General features: G+C 33.5%; 1 protein-coding gene across 2 annotated transcripts in view; it reads left to right on the plus strand.

Annotated features, from left to right (window-relative positions):
- PDGFC (platelet derived growth factor C) overlaps window positions 1-17500 on the plus strand; it is a 206200-nt gene that overhangs the window by 96607 nt on the left and 92093 nt on the right. Inside the window, exons 2-3 of one of the 2 annotated variants that reach the window (XM_059374698.1) lie at window positions 3749-3809; window positions 14606-14801. In XM_059374698.1, coding sequence (XP_059230681.1) covers window positions 14698-14801 — 104 coding nt within the window. In that variant the 5' untranslated portion in view covers window positions 3749-3809; window positions 14606-14697. The remainder of the gene's footprint in view (window positions 1-3748; window positions 3810-14605; window positions 14802-17500) is intronic. The other variant, XM_059374687.1, reaches the window with a different exon arrangement.

A 17500-nucleotide genomic window follows, 5' to 3' on the forward strand; every position in this document is an offset into this window, starting at 1 on the left:
TTTCTTTCTTTCTTTCTTTCTTTCTTTCTTTCTTTCTTTCTTTCTTTCTTTCCTTCTTTCTTTCTTCTTTTTTAAAGATTTTATTTATTTGACAGATCACAAGAAGGCAGAGAGGCAGGCAGAGAGAGAGGAGGAAGCAGGCTCCTCACTGAGCAGAGAGCCCTATGTGTGGGTCCATCCCAGGACCCTGGGATCATGACCTGAGCCGAAGGCAGAGGCTTTAACCCACTGAGCCACCCAGGCGCCCCGAATGCATTTCTTTCTTAATGCTTGATTGCTAAATCAGTTATTCTTTTACACTGATACTATTTTACCAAAATAGCATTGTTAGCTTGCCTGATTCTGGAATGGAGAACTCATTGTTTGTGTTGCTTTATAATGGACAAGTTATTTTTGGAGAAAGTGTTCTTAGCCTTGATTTCATAGATAAAAGGGTTCAGACATAGTTTTTAGGGGCTGGACAAATACTCTGAAATTGTATGCTATTGTGTGAAAACTATGAGAGTAAGTCTTTAGATATATAATTTTCTGGTTTGAGCACCCATATCTTTCATCAGATTCTCAAAACTTTCGCAAGTCATTTGGTTTAAAAGGATAGAAAAAAAATAGTTCTTGTTTTTAAATACTTGGTACAGAAGTTTAACATACTTGAGGAATTCTGAAGCCTAGTTTTATAATTGGAGCAATTATAAAGGAACAGAGGATTATAGACATTATTTAGCAAATCATGTCAAGGTTTGTTTTTGTCTCAAAAACTTCCTATATTATTATATTCTTCTGTTCAGATCATCCTACTGGCATGCTTTTTACAATAATGGGGCTACTGTTTTCTTCCACCATACCATAATACTTACATTCAATTCTAAATATTATTACCCTTGATACCTGTCATCTGGCCCAGAAAAATGAAAGCATAAGGCTAACTAAAACAAATTTTGATCCTGGAATTGTGGTAAGGAAGGGAGTCGTGAAAAGAAAAAATTTACCACATTTTTTGTTGCTTAGTATATATGTGTGTTTCCAAGTCTGGCCAAGAGAATGGAGATGTTATTTTTTAAACAGATACATAACTTTTGATTTCAGAAAGGAGTAACCATTTTTTCCTTGAATATGATGCTCTTTAGGAGAAATCTCGTGGTTGTTGGAAGTTTTATTTTAGAGATCATGGCAAAACAATTCCAAATACGAATTTAACATAACTTTATTCCATGGAAACCTGTCTGATGACCTGGCAACAGCTGCTGGTGTCTGTTCAGAAATGTGAAGAAGTTTAGTCAATTCTTCTTAAGCCAACGATCTTCAGAAAATAATGATAGGCTGGTAATCAAGCCCTATTGCATCCTTTTTATCCATGAAATTTTCTTTCTAAATACATTTGTAGGTGAACCACGGGCTTTATTCCGAGGCAGTTCACCCAGTCAACAAATATTTATTGTCTCTTATGTGTAAGTCACCGTATTATACTTTGAAGGATGCAGTAGTCCAGTAGAAAACAATGGAAACCAAACAAAACAGAAATGTTGGCAAAATCCATGGTCTTTTAGAGTTCAATTAAATTACACACAGAAACTTTAAAAACTAATCAAGGAAGTGAATATATATGCAAGACTTGCTTTCATTGTGAAGGATAAGCAGTTTTTATTTTTTAGTACATTTTCATTTTCCATAATTTTAAACACTAATTATTAAACATATTTTTTTAAGACTTTAAGTTTATTTGTCAGAGAGAGAGCACAAGCAGAGGGAGTGGCAGGCAGAAGGAGAAGCAGACTCCCCACTAAGTGGGGAACCCAATGTAGGACTGGATCCCAGAACTCTGGGATCATGACCTGAGCCAAAAGCAGGTGCTTAACCAACTGAGCCATCAAGGTGTCCCTAAACATATTTTAAGTGATCTCTTATCTTTTGTGAGTTAATTTGGAATTTATCATTTTAAAGGAGCACGAAATTCTGGAAGAAAGTTTACAATTGGGAGTAGAATTAATGTCATCCTATTGTTCTGACCCAAGGAATGGAGCCAGAATCCAGCAAATCAGTAATAATTGGTCAAAATGTCTCCTGCTTCATTGGTAATACTAGCAATGCATCTCAAGCCATTAAAAAAGCAGTTCAACAGAAAAGGTTTTAGGATTGCTGTTTTTGTTTTAACTTACCTTGAAATAAAGTACTATAAGTGTAATAATATTACCAAATTTATGAAAACAAAGAAGAAGTTCTGTTCAGTGGGTTCAGTTGAATGAGGATGCTAGTCGGAAAACATACACTTACGAGTTAATCACATAAATATTCAGGTTAAAAGATTTTCTGGAGTTTTGTGGTAGAATGGAAAGAGATTAAGATTTAGGCTCAAAAGCTCTGGATTGAAGGTTAATGTTGTCATTTTTCATTAGGTAGGAATATGTTCATGTTTTCTGGGGACCATCACGGTTTCTGTCTGTTGTCCCAACACAATGAATACCATCATCTTTTATTCTTAACAATATTTTGGTTTGGTCAAGAAATTATATGGTCAACTTACTGTGCCAACCAACACTATTTTCACGGTAATTAAGTTTGCATAATATATTTGGTTTTTAAGGTCACGTGACAGCAAAAAAAAATATGGTGTTAAACTTTTGTTGGAGTAGTTGTGTGATACCTTATTTTCCCCAAGTGCATCATGTTGAAGTAAAATCACGAATTTTGACTACCAGGAGTATTGAAACCTAGACTTTACTTGTGATAAGAATTAGGTAAATATTCTATTTAATTAAAATTTCATTGGGTTTACTAAACTAAGTGAGAAAAATGAAACCAATTATTTTGTGGTATCACTAATACTCAATTCAGTTTTGAATGTTCTTCCATTCTGTTTCTTTATCATCCTCAGGATGTGCCTATGTGTCCTCTAGTATCTTTGGAAAATGTTACTAATTTTACTGTTTTTATAAGACATTATTAGTAATCACAAATTTTTGTGTTTATCCCTTTGAATTTGATATTAAGTGCACAATTTCTTAAAGAAAAAAATATTTTGTGAATCCCTTCTCCCAAACCCCATTTTATTTCTCCTTAAAATGGCTGTAACTTTGCCTTTGAATTTCTGCCTGGGAAGCTGTTAGAGGTCTTGTACTAATTTGAAACAAAATAACACACAAATCGTTTTTATCAATACCAAGTGAGTTTTCAACAACTTCAAGGTCTCCTTTATCAGTAGGAGGAAGAAACTCATTCTCCCTAAATCTGAGAAGCCATTAACTGAACATCAGGAGGACTACAGAAACTTGGCAAGCCAAGAGTGAGCTCACCATATGGAACTAAAAAATATAGTTCTGGGACAAGATTTTTGGGGCCAATCATTACTCTTCACAGGGTTGTTAAAAACATTAAGTAGATAATGTGCATGAAAGCATCTGGCTAGGAACTTACAAGCTACTGTTGAGTTGTAGTCAATAGATAATTGTTGAGTAAATGAGCAAGCTCTGGGAAGAATGAAGAGTCAAGGGAATTTATCCTACAAAATAATGCTCTTTCTTTTATTTTTTTCTATGCCAGCCAAGACCCTCTCCCTTAAAGATTGGTACAAATGACCATGAATAAAAGTTCATTTGACTGACTCACATAATAATTTTTACAAACTTTATGTGTCTTTTCAATCATTCAAATTTTTTTACTTCCAAAATCTGAAATTGAAGAAGATTCTGAACCACCTAGATTAGGATGCGAGGTCACCAAAAGACTCAATTTTACTATCTCCATCTACTGGCAGGGAGGAACTATACCCAAGCATCTGGACTGGCATAGAAAAGAGGAGAAAGAACATTTAAAAGGTAAGCAAAACATATATTTTTATTTACTCTGAATTTTTAAGCTTTTCTTCTTGTGCACTCTGACATAATTAAGGTTGATATAGTGAACCATATTAAAGAGGAGGATTTGTTTAGGTGGTGTAATATTCTTATCTGATTTTATAACATGAACTAGTACAGATTTTAATGCCTTTCTTTCATACTGGGAGTTTTTCTGTCTTTGTACTTGTAAATTTTACCTGGTCGCCCCAGTGCCCCTGTGTTGTTACTGTATTCCTAATGATCTTCAGACTTGTAGTGTGCTTACTGAAATGTCTCTATTCTCCTTTCTGTATTCTCTGAAATGTTAAAGGATAATGTCCCTGGCCTTTTATTTTCACTGTTGTGATATAGAGTAGAAGTGTATCTCTCAAAGTATAATGGATGATTCTGGTGTTTCTTAGACATTTCCTCCACCCCCCATCCTTTATTAAGCACCTTCTGGCAGAAAGTACTTAATGAAAAGTACTTAGTGAAAAATACTTAATGAAAAATTTCTTATTCATGAATAAAAGTTTTAATATATATTTATATCGTGTTTCTCTTATGTTTTGTTGCTATGTTGCTTCTTCATCAGAAATCTTTTGTTTTGGTTGACTTGCTTTTTTGGGGGGTTGACTTTCAACAAGAATATCACACTGCAACTGAATTTTCAAGTATGATAACTGCTCTAAAATAGTTGCTAGTTTGTATAATTGTGCAGAAATAGATATGTGCTAATTTAAATCATGTATTTAAAGGATTAGTTTAGTGGTTTTTAAGATTCGTATCATGCACATCTTTCTTAAAAAGCCTCTCTCAACTTGAGAATAAGATTGAGTGCCATTTGTTAAGATAATGAGTTCTGTTAAACCTATTGTGGTTAAATTCATTTTTTTTTTCTGTTCCTTGTCTCCTGCTCTCCTTGACCCCTGGGCATTTATTTCCATATTTTTGTTCCATTTTGGGGGACAGTGTTCCATTTCCCTCAGAAGAGGAATGGATGGATTTATAGGCAATATGGGGGAGGGGGTGAATTTTCAATATCAAAATTGGGTTTCGTGAACCAGAATTTGCAAGGAAATGCTGTGTTCAAATAGGTCTGTTTACTTGTTGGGAGGTCATGAATGCAGCCAGTCCATTTGCTGGCTGAGGGATTACACACATATAAATAGTGCAAATACCATAAAGAAGAACGCTCAAATCTTCTTGTGGCATCTGACAGTGTCCAATCTGACAGAAATAGCCTCAAGGTCTTCATTGAGATCAGAAGATAGGCAAGTGGGTATTTTTGAATATGGTTGAAGAGACTAGAGATAATGATGTGTTAAAAAATAACCATTCCTCACTAATGAAACTTCTGCTAGACTCCTTAAAGTCCAGTTCAGTTCCTATTTTGAATAAAAGTGTGTATCTTGAATCTGTTCTAATCTAGGTTCAGCTTCTCTTCTTAGAACGTTTCCTTCAGATCTTTGGTTTAATTTTGAAACTACTGTCATAAAGTTAGCTGTTGCTAAAGAGTACTGTTAATGGACGTATTCAAGCCAATTAAAAATATCTTTGCTTTGAGAAGTAAAATTTAGGCCACCTATTTTCCCACCAAATGATGTGTTTTAATATTAACTATGGCTTTCATTTCTTTTAAAATCTCATGTTTATATCTTAGTTTAATTTTAACATGACTTCAAGATTGACAAGAATTGTTTAGGTAGTATGGCGTAAGGCAGTGGTGTTTTCCAGCAGGGCAGAAAGGTGAGCACAGTTTGGTTAATTAGCCTTCGACGGGACAGTCATGTCCCAGTATAAATGCTCCATTTATTCTTGATGTTATTATGTGGAATTACTGTCAAAACTAAAGATCTTGCTATAAAAATTATTTCTAAATCTCAAATATTGTTTACGGAAATGCAAACCATGTCACTTATCAGCAGCTTTTAATAGCATTTAAAACAGAAGATAGGAGGATATGATTTGTAAAGAAGTGATTGAATTCACTATTTTTCTGTCTTTTGTATTATTCATAAGAGAATCATAGGCTTATTGCTGTACATTATATGCATCACCTGTGAACATGAAACGCTAATATAATTGGGAAGTGGTAGCCTCATTTTTTAGCATAAATAATTGCTGGATATATGAAGACTGAAATAAATTTATTCCTACTTTATTAATAGTTTCTTAGGAATCATTTGTCTTGCTTAATTGAAAGCTTAACCTAAAAGGGAATTCTAAAGATGTTTTAAATATTCAATAAAGGCATAACTTAATGGCCTTACTTGCATGTTTTCTGTGAAAGAGTAAGTTTGTATCGATTTTCATTATTTTTTTCACTGATGAATTTTAAACATCTTTCCATTAGAATGTCAGTAGTATCTAACCATTGTTTGTTCACAAGGAAATAGGTAACTACTTCCTTATTTGAAATTGCTGGTAAACTCAGTCTGAATGTTGCAAGTTATATATCCAGTGCAGACAGAAAACAGACAGATGTTGAGTCTTCAAAACAGATGAGGTTTTTTAGTGAACATATTTTCTCTTAAGTACGCTTGTTTATTTGACATGTATTATGAATTTGTGTTTAAATCACACTAGCCAGTTTTTGTCATGATAATATTATTTCATATAAATATATTCAGCTTAAAATATTTCAGAATTTCTCATATTTTATATAAACTTTCTACATTGAATGGTAGTTTTATTTCAATGACAGAATTGATTAAGTATTGGAAAATGAAATAAATACTGAATCTTTAAAGGGAATGCTTATTTTGTAATGTGAATTACTCCTACTTATTTCTATTTTACATTTTGTTTGGCCTTTTTGGGATATCTAAAATAGTGTGCAGTTTAACACAGGATCAAAAATAACGCCATTGCCTAAACACGGCTCACTACAGTGGGGTGTGTATACAGTTGTATTCATTATTAATTGGTGTGTAATAAAAGCTTTACAGAGACTCTGTGTTTATATATACTTGGCTGTTTGTCCCGTGACATAATAGATAAGAAGATAATTGCCAGTTTATCTTTCATAATTGAGCCTTCATTTGAAAATGTTGTATCCCATTGTGTAAAATCAAAATAAGTTATTTTTACCCTCACCTTAAGGCTAAAATACCATGCTGTCAAATCTGTACCATTCTATATCTCTTACCTCAATACCAGAAGAATTTTATAGACCTATTGGCTGTGTTCTTTATCATGTTAAATCAGCTATTTAGAGCATGAAAAGGGAACACTGATAATAATCACACCAGGATCACAGGACTAAATGAAGGCCATTTCAGGCAATCTCAGACATGTTCACTATGACTTTGGTTGCAAATTATACATGTGAATATATATGTATATATATGTATATATATATATGTGTGTATATATATGTATACACACATGTATATGTATGTATATATATATATATATATATATATATCTTACTGGCTTAAGTAATAAAAGTGATTTATTTAGTCAGGGACCTGAAAAGCCCAGACATGGGATGAACTTATTGTGTAGTTTGATCTGGGATCTAGCTCCATTTCTCTGCACTGTCATTTATCTGCCTACCTCTGTGCATTGACTTTTTCATTTGACTGGATTTTGTTACAAGCTTAATGGCTACAGTAGTTCTGGATCTCACTTCCTCACCCAAAATGATCTCATTCTCAACTGTTGAAGAAAAGGCATTGGATTTGCTGTGATTGACCCATTAAAATCATACATGTGTGAGGGAAATGGGCTTATATTTGTTTTCCAGGCATGCTTCTGGGTAGGGTCAATCCAGCCCTTCTTTTCCAGTGGCTGCTTCATAGTAATGACGGGGATGTTACGGATATGCTCACCATATTAACTTTTTCTCATTGCATGTGAAAGATAGGCTATGAACTTCCTGAACAAAGACCTCCATTTCTTACTATCACCTGTAGCTACTGTCATGGCTAAAGGGTGAATTCTTGTGCTTTTGAGTAAATGCGAAATAATTTAAACCCTTTTTTGAAGATAATGTCAGGTCAAGGAAATGGCAAAATTTCTACAAACCTCCTAATGAGCCTGTAGAATGGAATCAGAAATTTGAAATCCCTGCCTAAACATCACTGTTTGTTGCTCAGTTAATTTGATCTTTGCAAAATTAGAATCTTTGTACACATGACCAATTTTGCATTATCTTATATAGCAATCTCCTCTTCACTGACATGAGGCAAACTCGATACCTGATAATAAATTTTCTCTCATTGTATTTTAATTAGACAGCATATTTTGGACAAAGTTTCTGCTTCACCTACATACTGATTTAGTTATCAAGGTGATTATATAGTTATCATTTCATGTAAACTTTAAAACAGCTTGTGATTATCTTTAGTTTATAAAAAGCAAAGTCTGATATCAAGTGTCTTGCCTAAAATAACAGCTTTTATCATCAGTTTATTCATATTTCAGAGTTAAGATAAAATAATGACTATAATTATGGAATTCGTGGAGTGTGGTAAAATTATTGGACATGGTTTACTTTCTTAAAATAAGCAAGCAAAATAAGGAAATGGCAAATCTCAATAACAAGTACTTTGTGACCTTTCACCTTCAGCTGAAATATATGTGTAGGTTATAATAGATGCACCTTGAGTAAGATACCAGATATGAATTAAGGGGCCTTAATCAGAAAGTGTCTAAATTATAAAATCTTCTTATCTTTTTCATGTGCAGTCACTAGGATCTTAGGAATGGAGAGAATGAAACATTGACATCATATGTAAATTTGTCTTCCGACATGTTCTTGCCATAGGATATTGCTTTTTTTTTTTTTTTTAATATGCACTATCAGTGTGTATGAATTAGTGCCATGGGCAAGGCACAGAGCTAGACCAGTGGTTAGCTTCTGGACTTAAGTAAAATGCCTTAGTTTAGGAATGAATAATGTGGTAAAGGTAAGGAAGGTAAACCCATACATTATCATTAAAACATGCAGTCCTAAGGGAATATACAACGGGAATCAAAGATGGAATCCTTTTATTTATTTATTTATTGAAATTCAATTTAATTAACATATAGTGTGATCTTAGTTTCAGAGGTAGAATTTAGTAATGTGTCAGTTGCGTATAATGCCCAGTGCTTATCCCATCGAGTGCCCTTCTTGATACTGATCACCCAGTTACCATCCCCCCACCGCCCCTCCAGCAAACCTCAGTTTGTTTCCTAGAGTTAAGTCTCTTGTGGTTTGTCTTCCTCTCTGTTTTTGTCAGATACGGAATTCTAAAAGAAGAGACATCTCAAGTAGGTTTTGGCAACTGAACATTAGTTACTGCATACCTAGTTTAAGAATGAATGATATTAACGTATAGTCTTGGAGGTTGTCACATTAAGAGGAAAAGGCTTTGTTTTGTTTGTGATACCCCGAGCACCTGGAATGGAGCAGGAAACATAATAGGTTTCCAATATATAAATTTTGACTATTCATTACCTTGAGGAATAAAGTGATCATCTTCTGGAATAAATTCAAAAAACTCAGTTGAGCATATCTTAAATAATTATATATGCTTTATGTTTACCTAATATTAACAATCCTTTATTTTCTTTTCCTTAGTGAAAATGTTTTATAATTTGTAAACAGTTTGAGGTAGATAATGCTATTGTCTTTAATTTGCTATTGTCTTAAATGTATGGGAAAGAGGAGATTGAGCCTATCTAGGATATTATTGTATTGTAGTACAATGTAGTAGTTTTGTACTTTGGGACGAATAGTCAGAATTTTAAATATTAAACATGAACATGGGGTACTTCTTATATAGATTGGAATTTATGGAGAGAGATTGGTTTGTGCTATACAGCTCAAATCCATCTTCTTTCTATAGCATCAAGTAGGATTAGGGTGAGATTATTCTGTATTTTCTAGGCAAAAAGGTGCTAATTCATGGAGTCAATAAAACCATGGGTATGTGTGCGTGTGGGGGAGTATCATATGATTTTGACCATCGTTAAAATTGAAAGTTGTTAATTGAGAGTTAATGAGAGCAAAAGCAAAAATAACTGTATAAACAGCAAACAAAAATAATATAAACAAGGATTATTATAGGCAGAAAGAAGAAAGAATGAGACCAATGAATGTATGTATTTTTCAAATAAGATTTTGGAAAATAAATTTTTCAAAAACATAATTTCAAAATAATGCATATTTGAAAGTAAACACATCAGAAATTGCACGGGATATCTGCGAAGTCTACCAGTTTACAGGTGACATGTTGCTGCAGTCTTGCCAATGTGAAACAGTAACCCGAGTTCTTTAAAACTCTAAAACTAACCAGTTTTGGAGACATTTCTTTTTTATCTAATTCTTAATCCAGGGGTGCCTGGGTGGGTCAGTCAGTTAAGCATCTAAACCTTGATCTCAGCTCAGGTTTTGATCTCAGGGTCACTGTTCAAGCTTCACATTGGTCTCAATGCTGGGATAGAGCCCAATTTAAAAAGAAGAATAAGAAGAACTAGAAAGTAGAATGATTTTCATTTAAAATGTTGTATATAATTCTTAATCCTACAGCTCTTTTCTGCAATAGTCAACCTCAAACATTAGTATGGAGACAGGATAATGGATTTATCTTTTTTTTTATGAGTGACATATTATCTAGAAACCTCTTTTGTAGTGTTCTCTTTATTAATAATACATTTTAAGCATTAAAATTTTTATTTATTTTTTATTTTTATTTTTAAGTATTCTCTACACTCAATGAATGGCTTAAACCTATAACCCCAAGATCAAGAGTTGTATATTCTACCAACTGAGTCAGCCAGGAGCCCCTCAAGTACTATAATTTTTATTGCTTATTATTTCTCTTATTCCTACCCTCTTTCAGTCAAAGTAAATGTATCTTTAAAGGGATTAATGCTATGATATACATAGCAAATATTGTGAAATTGCTTTGACTTAATGCTAAACTAATCGAATAATATAGATATGATTCAATATAATTGCATTATATGTATACATGTGTAGTCAATAATCTTATAGTATTTACATCATTATTTTTACTAAAGTATTTATTATTTTTACTAATTGATATATAATAACATATTAGTTCCAGGTATACAATATTATGATTTGATACCTATATACATTGCAAAATGATCACCACAATAAGTCTAGTTAACATCTATCATTATACATAGTTGAAATTTTTGTATGTGTGCAACAGAAACTTTTTAGATCGACTATTTTAGCAAATTTCAAATATGAAATATAGTATTATTAACTGTAGTCATCATATTGTATATTACATTACATCCATGGTTTATTTTGTAACTGGAAAGTTGTGCCTTTTGACCCCTTTAACCAATTTCACCCACCCTCCACTCTCCCACTCTGGCAATCACCAATCTGTTCTCTGAGTCTATGAGCTGATTTTTTTTTAAGGATTCCACATGTGAGATAATACAGTATATGTCTCTCTGTATGACTTATTTTAGTATAATGCCCTCAAGGCCCATCCATGTTCTTGCAAATAGCATTTTGCTTTTGATGGCTGTGTAATATTCCATTATACATCTAAAGTACGTTTCCTTTGTCCCTTCACCCATTGGTAGACACTTAGGTTGTTTCCATGTCTTGGCTGTTGTAAATAATGCTGCTGTGGACAGGAAGGGTACAGCTATCTTTCCAAGTTAATGTTTTTGTTAGTACCTACATTATTAATCTCCCTCGTCCCCCCTTTTTTTTTTCTATTTCTGGTTCACATTTTCTATTTCTAGTTCATTTTAGTTCATTTTCTATTTCTAGTTCATTTTAGTACTTCTTCCTTAAGAGGGTCTGGGCAAGATAATGTAAAAATAATAATTAAATATTAATTTTTATAAATATAATTTTTAAGTCCGTATTTATATATATATATATATATATAAATATATATATTTATATTTATTTTCATTTCTCATGCTAAATTCACTAAGATGAACCAAGATTTATTCTTCTGTAGAGTACATAGCTAGGAGCAAGTTGTAATATTTTTGTGATTTTACTACAAACCTTTGTTTTATTTCCTTTCTATTTTTCTTTGAGTATACTGTCCACCAGACATAAGAAAAGTAAATATTCAACATAATAGTTACAAAATATATACTTGTCTCTTCCTCAAAATACCAGTAAGTTTGTATTTTTGGAACTATCATTTTTTAAACAACAAAACTATAAATGTAGACTCTTAATTTGGTAGAACTTAGTGTTTGTTGCTTCTTTTTGTCTGATTATAGGCCTAGTCGTTTGAGATTTACATAAACTTTGGCAATTGTGTGTAAATCATATGTGTTTGGTGACAAACATCACTGCATTTAAAGACAAAATTTGGGGGCAGCAATTTAACTTAAAAGGAAATTTACAATTCCTTTACCACAAAGAAGACCTAGATGATCAGTCTTTAAATTATGTTAAATGGAATTGTGAATTATAAAGGGAAAAAAAAGATGTAAACAAAATTTAAGTATACACATTTTAGCAATGAGCTTTTTTGGCTGGTTGTAAAAATAGAATTCAAATCTTTTAGTAGCTATGTACTAATTGTACATACTACATTAGTACAATTAGTACTAAAATGAACTAGAAATAGAAGTAGCTATGTATATAGCTACTAAAACAGTGCTATATTTGTAGAGTGCCTTGATTATATAAGGCATTTTTTAGACAAAATGGGGCTAAAATAGTACATTTTAATAAATCTAATTGGAAAAATTGATTCATTAAAATGTATTAGTTGTCGGGGTGCCTGGGTGGCTCAGTGGGTTAAGCCATTATATTTGTAAACAGTGCTATATTTGTAAACAATGCTATATGTAAACAGTGCTATATTTGTAGAGTGCCTTGGATTATATAAGGCATTTTTTAGACAAAATGGGGTAAATAGTACATTTTAATAAATCTAATTGGAAAAATTGATTCATTAAAATGTATTAGTTGTCGGGGCGCCTGGGTGGCCCAGTGGGTTAAGCCGCTGCCTTTGGCCTGGGTCATGATCTCAGGGTCCTGGGATTGAGCCCCGCATGGGGCTCTCTGCTCAGCGGGGAGCCTGCTTCTTCCTCTCTCTCTGCCTGCCTCTCTGCCTGCTTGTGATCTCTCTCTGTCAAATAAATAAATAAAATCTTAAAAAAAAAAAAAAAAGGATTAGTTGTCCAAATGAGAAGGACTTTTGGGTGCCTAGGTGGCTCAGTCATTAAGTGTCTGTCTTTGGCTCAGGTCATAATTCCAGGGTCCTGGGATGGAGTCCCGCATCGTGCTCCCTGCTCAGCGAGAAGCCTGCTTCTCTCTCTCCCACTCTCCCCGCTTGTGTTCTGTCTCTCACTGTCTTTCTCTGTCAATTAAATAAGTAAAATCTTTAAAATAAATGAGAAGGACTTTTGATACAAACTGCTGCTATAAACACCTTTGAAATATCAAGGTTATTGGAAGGAAATTTAGAGGGTGTGGAATATTTCAGTTTTAAAGGAAATCTCTGAAAACAGGTAACTAACTTAATATAATGGTAAATTTTCATCATTTTTAAAAGAAAATTTGTCAGTACAGATGAGAATTCATCTAACTTGATAGATCCTTCTTTGTTCTTTGGAGACCTAGTAGTGCTAAATTATGTGCATAAAAGAAGTAGATTATTTCATGTAAGTTAATATAACCAATAGCAGTATTAAATATTGACATCCACTGAGAGAGAACATGTTTCTGAATAGGGTACTTGTGGCTGAGGACAAATTTAGGCATTGAGAAAAATGGCAACATTAAATTACTTAATTTAAAAAATTCTATAGACATTAACACATATTTACTAATGTGATGATATATCTCATAATGTGTACTGTGTATATTCAAAGGAACTTACATTTGTCTTTACTTGTCTTCTTAATTATAAGTTAGACCATATAAAATAATACTTAGCAGATTGTTGAAATAAAGTTAAATGAATGAAAAAGCTGCTTTAAGACTCATAACTGCAACTTATTAAAATTATTTTGTTTTTTATAAACAGTTAAACAGGTTATTCTTTAACCTAAATAACCTTCTAATACATGACCCTTGATATTCAGTCTTTTAAGTTCTAGAAGTTTCTTAGAGCAGCATTTATTTTTTTTAGATTTTATTTATTTGAGAGAAAAAGAGAGAGGGGGAGAGGAAGCACTCTCAGGAAGAGGATCAGCCAGAGAGAGATGAGCAGACCCCCACTGCGCGTGGGGCCCCACAGGGGCTTGAGCTCATGCCAGAATCAAGAGTTGGAGGCTCAGCCTAACTTAGCCACCCAGCGCCCCTGGAACAATATGCTTAAATTACATTATATTAATGTGGAATAATGCGATGTGAGTAATAAACACTCAGTGAAAAGTTGCTGCAGTTGCTGTAATTGCTGCTAAAGAATGGGGGAAAATTCACTATTTGTATTTTTAAAAATAGAGTTATGTGGGAGTTTCCTTTTATTTTAATATGACTTATCTTTTATTCGTTCTTGGAGATTTGTATGTTAAAGATCTCCAATTTTGGAGATTGTATGTGATTTGGGGAATCCACGGGTGGTAGTTTGGCATTCCAGTAATTAAGAAGACTAATGGGTTATGCTCTTTTGAGTATAAATGCACACAGGTTTTTACTCAATCGTGTTAAAATAATCCTTTTTTTCTGCGTGAGTTCTGAAGAGAGTGGCACTTGGTTTATGTCATATGAGGCATAACGAACACTTGTTTGAGTTAAAATATGGATGATTAAAAAAAAAAAAACATTTTGAAGCCTGTCATTTTTTTTAGATATCTGTGCTAAATGTATGTCTCTCCCTATATTTTTGCTTTAGGAGTACAAGATCCCCAGCATGAGAGAATCATTACTGTGTCTACTAATGGAAGTATTCACAGCCCAAGATTTCCTCATACTTACCCAAGAAATATGGTCTTGGTATGGAGACTGGTAGCAGCAGAGGAAAATGTATGGATACAACTTACATTTGATGAAAGATTTGGGCTTGAAGACCCAGAAGATGACATATGCAAGTAAGTTATCATACTTGAAATTCAAACAGAGTGTAACTGTTGATGTATAAAGTCTTTCAAGTTGCTTCATTTTAATGATGTGATTTTAAATGGCATCTTTTGTTCTGTTATGTTTTTCTGATGATCCAAGAAATTTGCAACCTTATTTAAGCTATGTTTCTTTTAAAATCAGAAGACACGTACTGTATGTATGCATTCATCAGTTTTATCTACTTTTCAAAATAATTCAAGGTAATTTACGGCACATAGTACATAGAGAATAAAATGATTTGAAATAAGGGATAGAAAAAGAAAAGCCAAATAAAGGAATGTAGTTGTGCCAGAAAACCCAAGTTATGACTAGCGCTAAAAATTTTACATTTAAGCTTCCTAATAGCCAAGTCAATAAAATAAGCAATAAGTATTTAAAAGAAAAAGTAGTATTCATGGGTAAATACTACCTAGACACACATATGGCTGCTCTCTCTCTCTCACACACACACACACACACACACACACACACACAGAGGATTAAAGGAATTTGGGTACTTCATCACAAAGAAGAAATGCTATTCTGAAAGCAGAATTAGTTTAGGCTAACATTATGGTGTGCCAGGTAGAAATCCATCATAATTCTTCCAGAAGCATTCATGAACCAAAGTCAGCTGGAGTATTTCACCCATGCAAAAGACCACCTACTGTATATCATACAAATATTACTCTTTAAATCCTATGTGAATTCACTTGTTAAGGTTGGGTGGTCTTATTGAAGACTTTTCACTTCAATGGCATTTGTATATCATGAAAATATTTTAGTTGAGCTTCTTTGTGGGGTTGTTTTCTCTTTGATATAGAAGTTAAAAGAGAATTTTCACTTTATGGTATATTACAGATAAATATTTCAATACAGATGAAATAAACTTTGTACTTGCTGTCATCACAGTTTGTATCTTTAACATTTGTATAATGACTTTTTTCACATTTCTTCTTTCTGTGACTGTGCATTTCATTTTTTTCCCCCTTAATTTGTAATCTTTGACTTTGAAAACTGGAAGCTATCCTAGCTGTCTTTAGAGACTCTGTTACTCAACCCTTTATTTTATAACACAGATGGACACAACTGAGCAAGGGAACAGAAGAGAGCCCTATAACAGACCATATCATATGCAGAAGTCTGATTACAAATTAGCTGACTTTGCACATCACTAGGGGAAATTGTACATGATTCAGTACATGATGCTGGGAAAATCCTAATGAAAAACCTCACACCATAAACAAAAAATAATTACAGATGAATCAAAGACTTAAATATGAAAAGCAAAATTTAATAGCCAAACAGTCTTAATAAAAACTGGGCAAAAGACATGAGGAGACATTTCACAGAAGAGGAAATATGAGAAGCCAGTGACAATATGAAAATTTCATTAGTAATCAGGATATGCAAATAAAAGTTAATATCAGTGGGGCACCTGGGTGGCCCAATGGGTCAAAATCTCTGCCTTTGTCTCAGGTCATGATCTGAGGGTTTGGGATGGAGCCCCACATCAGACTCCCTGCTCAGTGGAGAGCCTGCTTCCCTCTCTCTCTCTCTTCTTGCCTCTCTGCCTCCTTGTGATCTCTGTCTGTCAAATAAATGAATAAAATCTTTGAAAAAATTAATATCAAGGTACAATTTTACACTGATCATACCACCAGAAATTAAAAGAATGACAACCAAAATGTTGCCAGCAATGTGGTACAACAGATATTTTTGCATATTATTGATAGAAGTGTAAATTGATAGAAGTATAAATTTAAAATCAGTTTAACTCTACCTAATAAAGTTGAAAAGAAAAATGTGTTAAGATAGCAATATGATTCTTAGATATAGACTCAAATTTTTTTTTTCTTGTACCTTTGGACAAGGAGAATAAGCCAAACATTGATCGAATAGAACAAACCAAAAGAAAAAGTTGACTCTCTATACAATACTATGTATCACGGAAAACAAATGATCTAAGCTATCTGCACTGACAGGAACTGACTTTAAAACATTATGTTGTTCAGTTCACATACAGTATTATCCCCCTGATCTAGATTTCAAAACAGGCAAACAAAACAAAAAACCCACAACAATTTACTGTTTATAGGGAAATGTGCATATGGTAAAACAGGAGATGAGACTAAGAAAACTCAGGACAACAATTTGCAAGGGCAAGAAGAGGATGTAGTCGGGGAGGAACAAAGGGGAGGGAGTTCAGAAATTTGGCAAGTGTCACCTTTCTTAGGTCGAGTCTAATGCTGAGTGAAGCTCAGTCACAAGTTAGGTGAGGCATCCTGGATGGTCTTTTAGTTTTTTTTTTTTTATTATTTAACTACTAGTACACATTACGTATGCATATGCATACACACGTACATATAATGCCTCTCGTGTAGCACAACCCACTAGATGGGCAGGTGTTCAGTGGCCCTCTTGGCATTGACCTGCAGAAGCAGGAACTAGGGCAAGAGGCACAAGAAGGGCTGAAGTCTCTGACCTGGAAGGCTCTTGTCTCTGGTCAACACGCACGAAACTGTGGCAGCTAATATGCTACTTTGAAAGGAGGGCAAATTCTTAAAGCCTTCATAAGTTTTAACAAGACAATGGAATGTTGCATATGAAAATAATACAGGAGGTGTAGAACAGTCTGGTGAAAAACTGTCTACATGGGTGTTAGGAAAAATGGGTTGTAGCCTTTGTT

Source organism: Mustela nigripes, chromosome 1 (genome assembly GCF_022355385.1).
Source record: "Mustela nigripes isolate SB6536 chromosome 1, MUSNIG.SB6536, whole genome shotgun sequence".
NCBI classification, from domain to species: Eukaryota; Metazoa; Chordata; class Mammalia; order Carnivora; family Mustelidae; genus Mustela; species Mustela nigripes.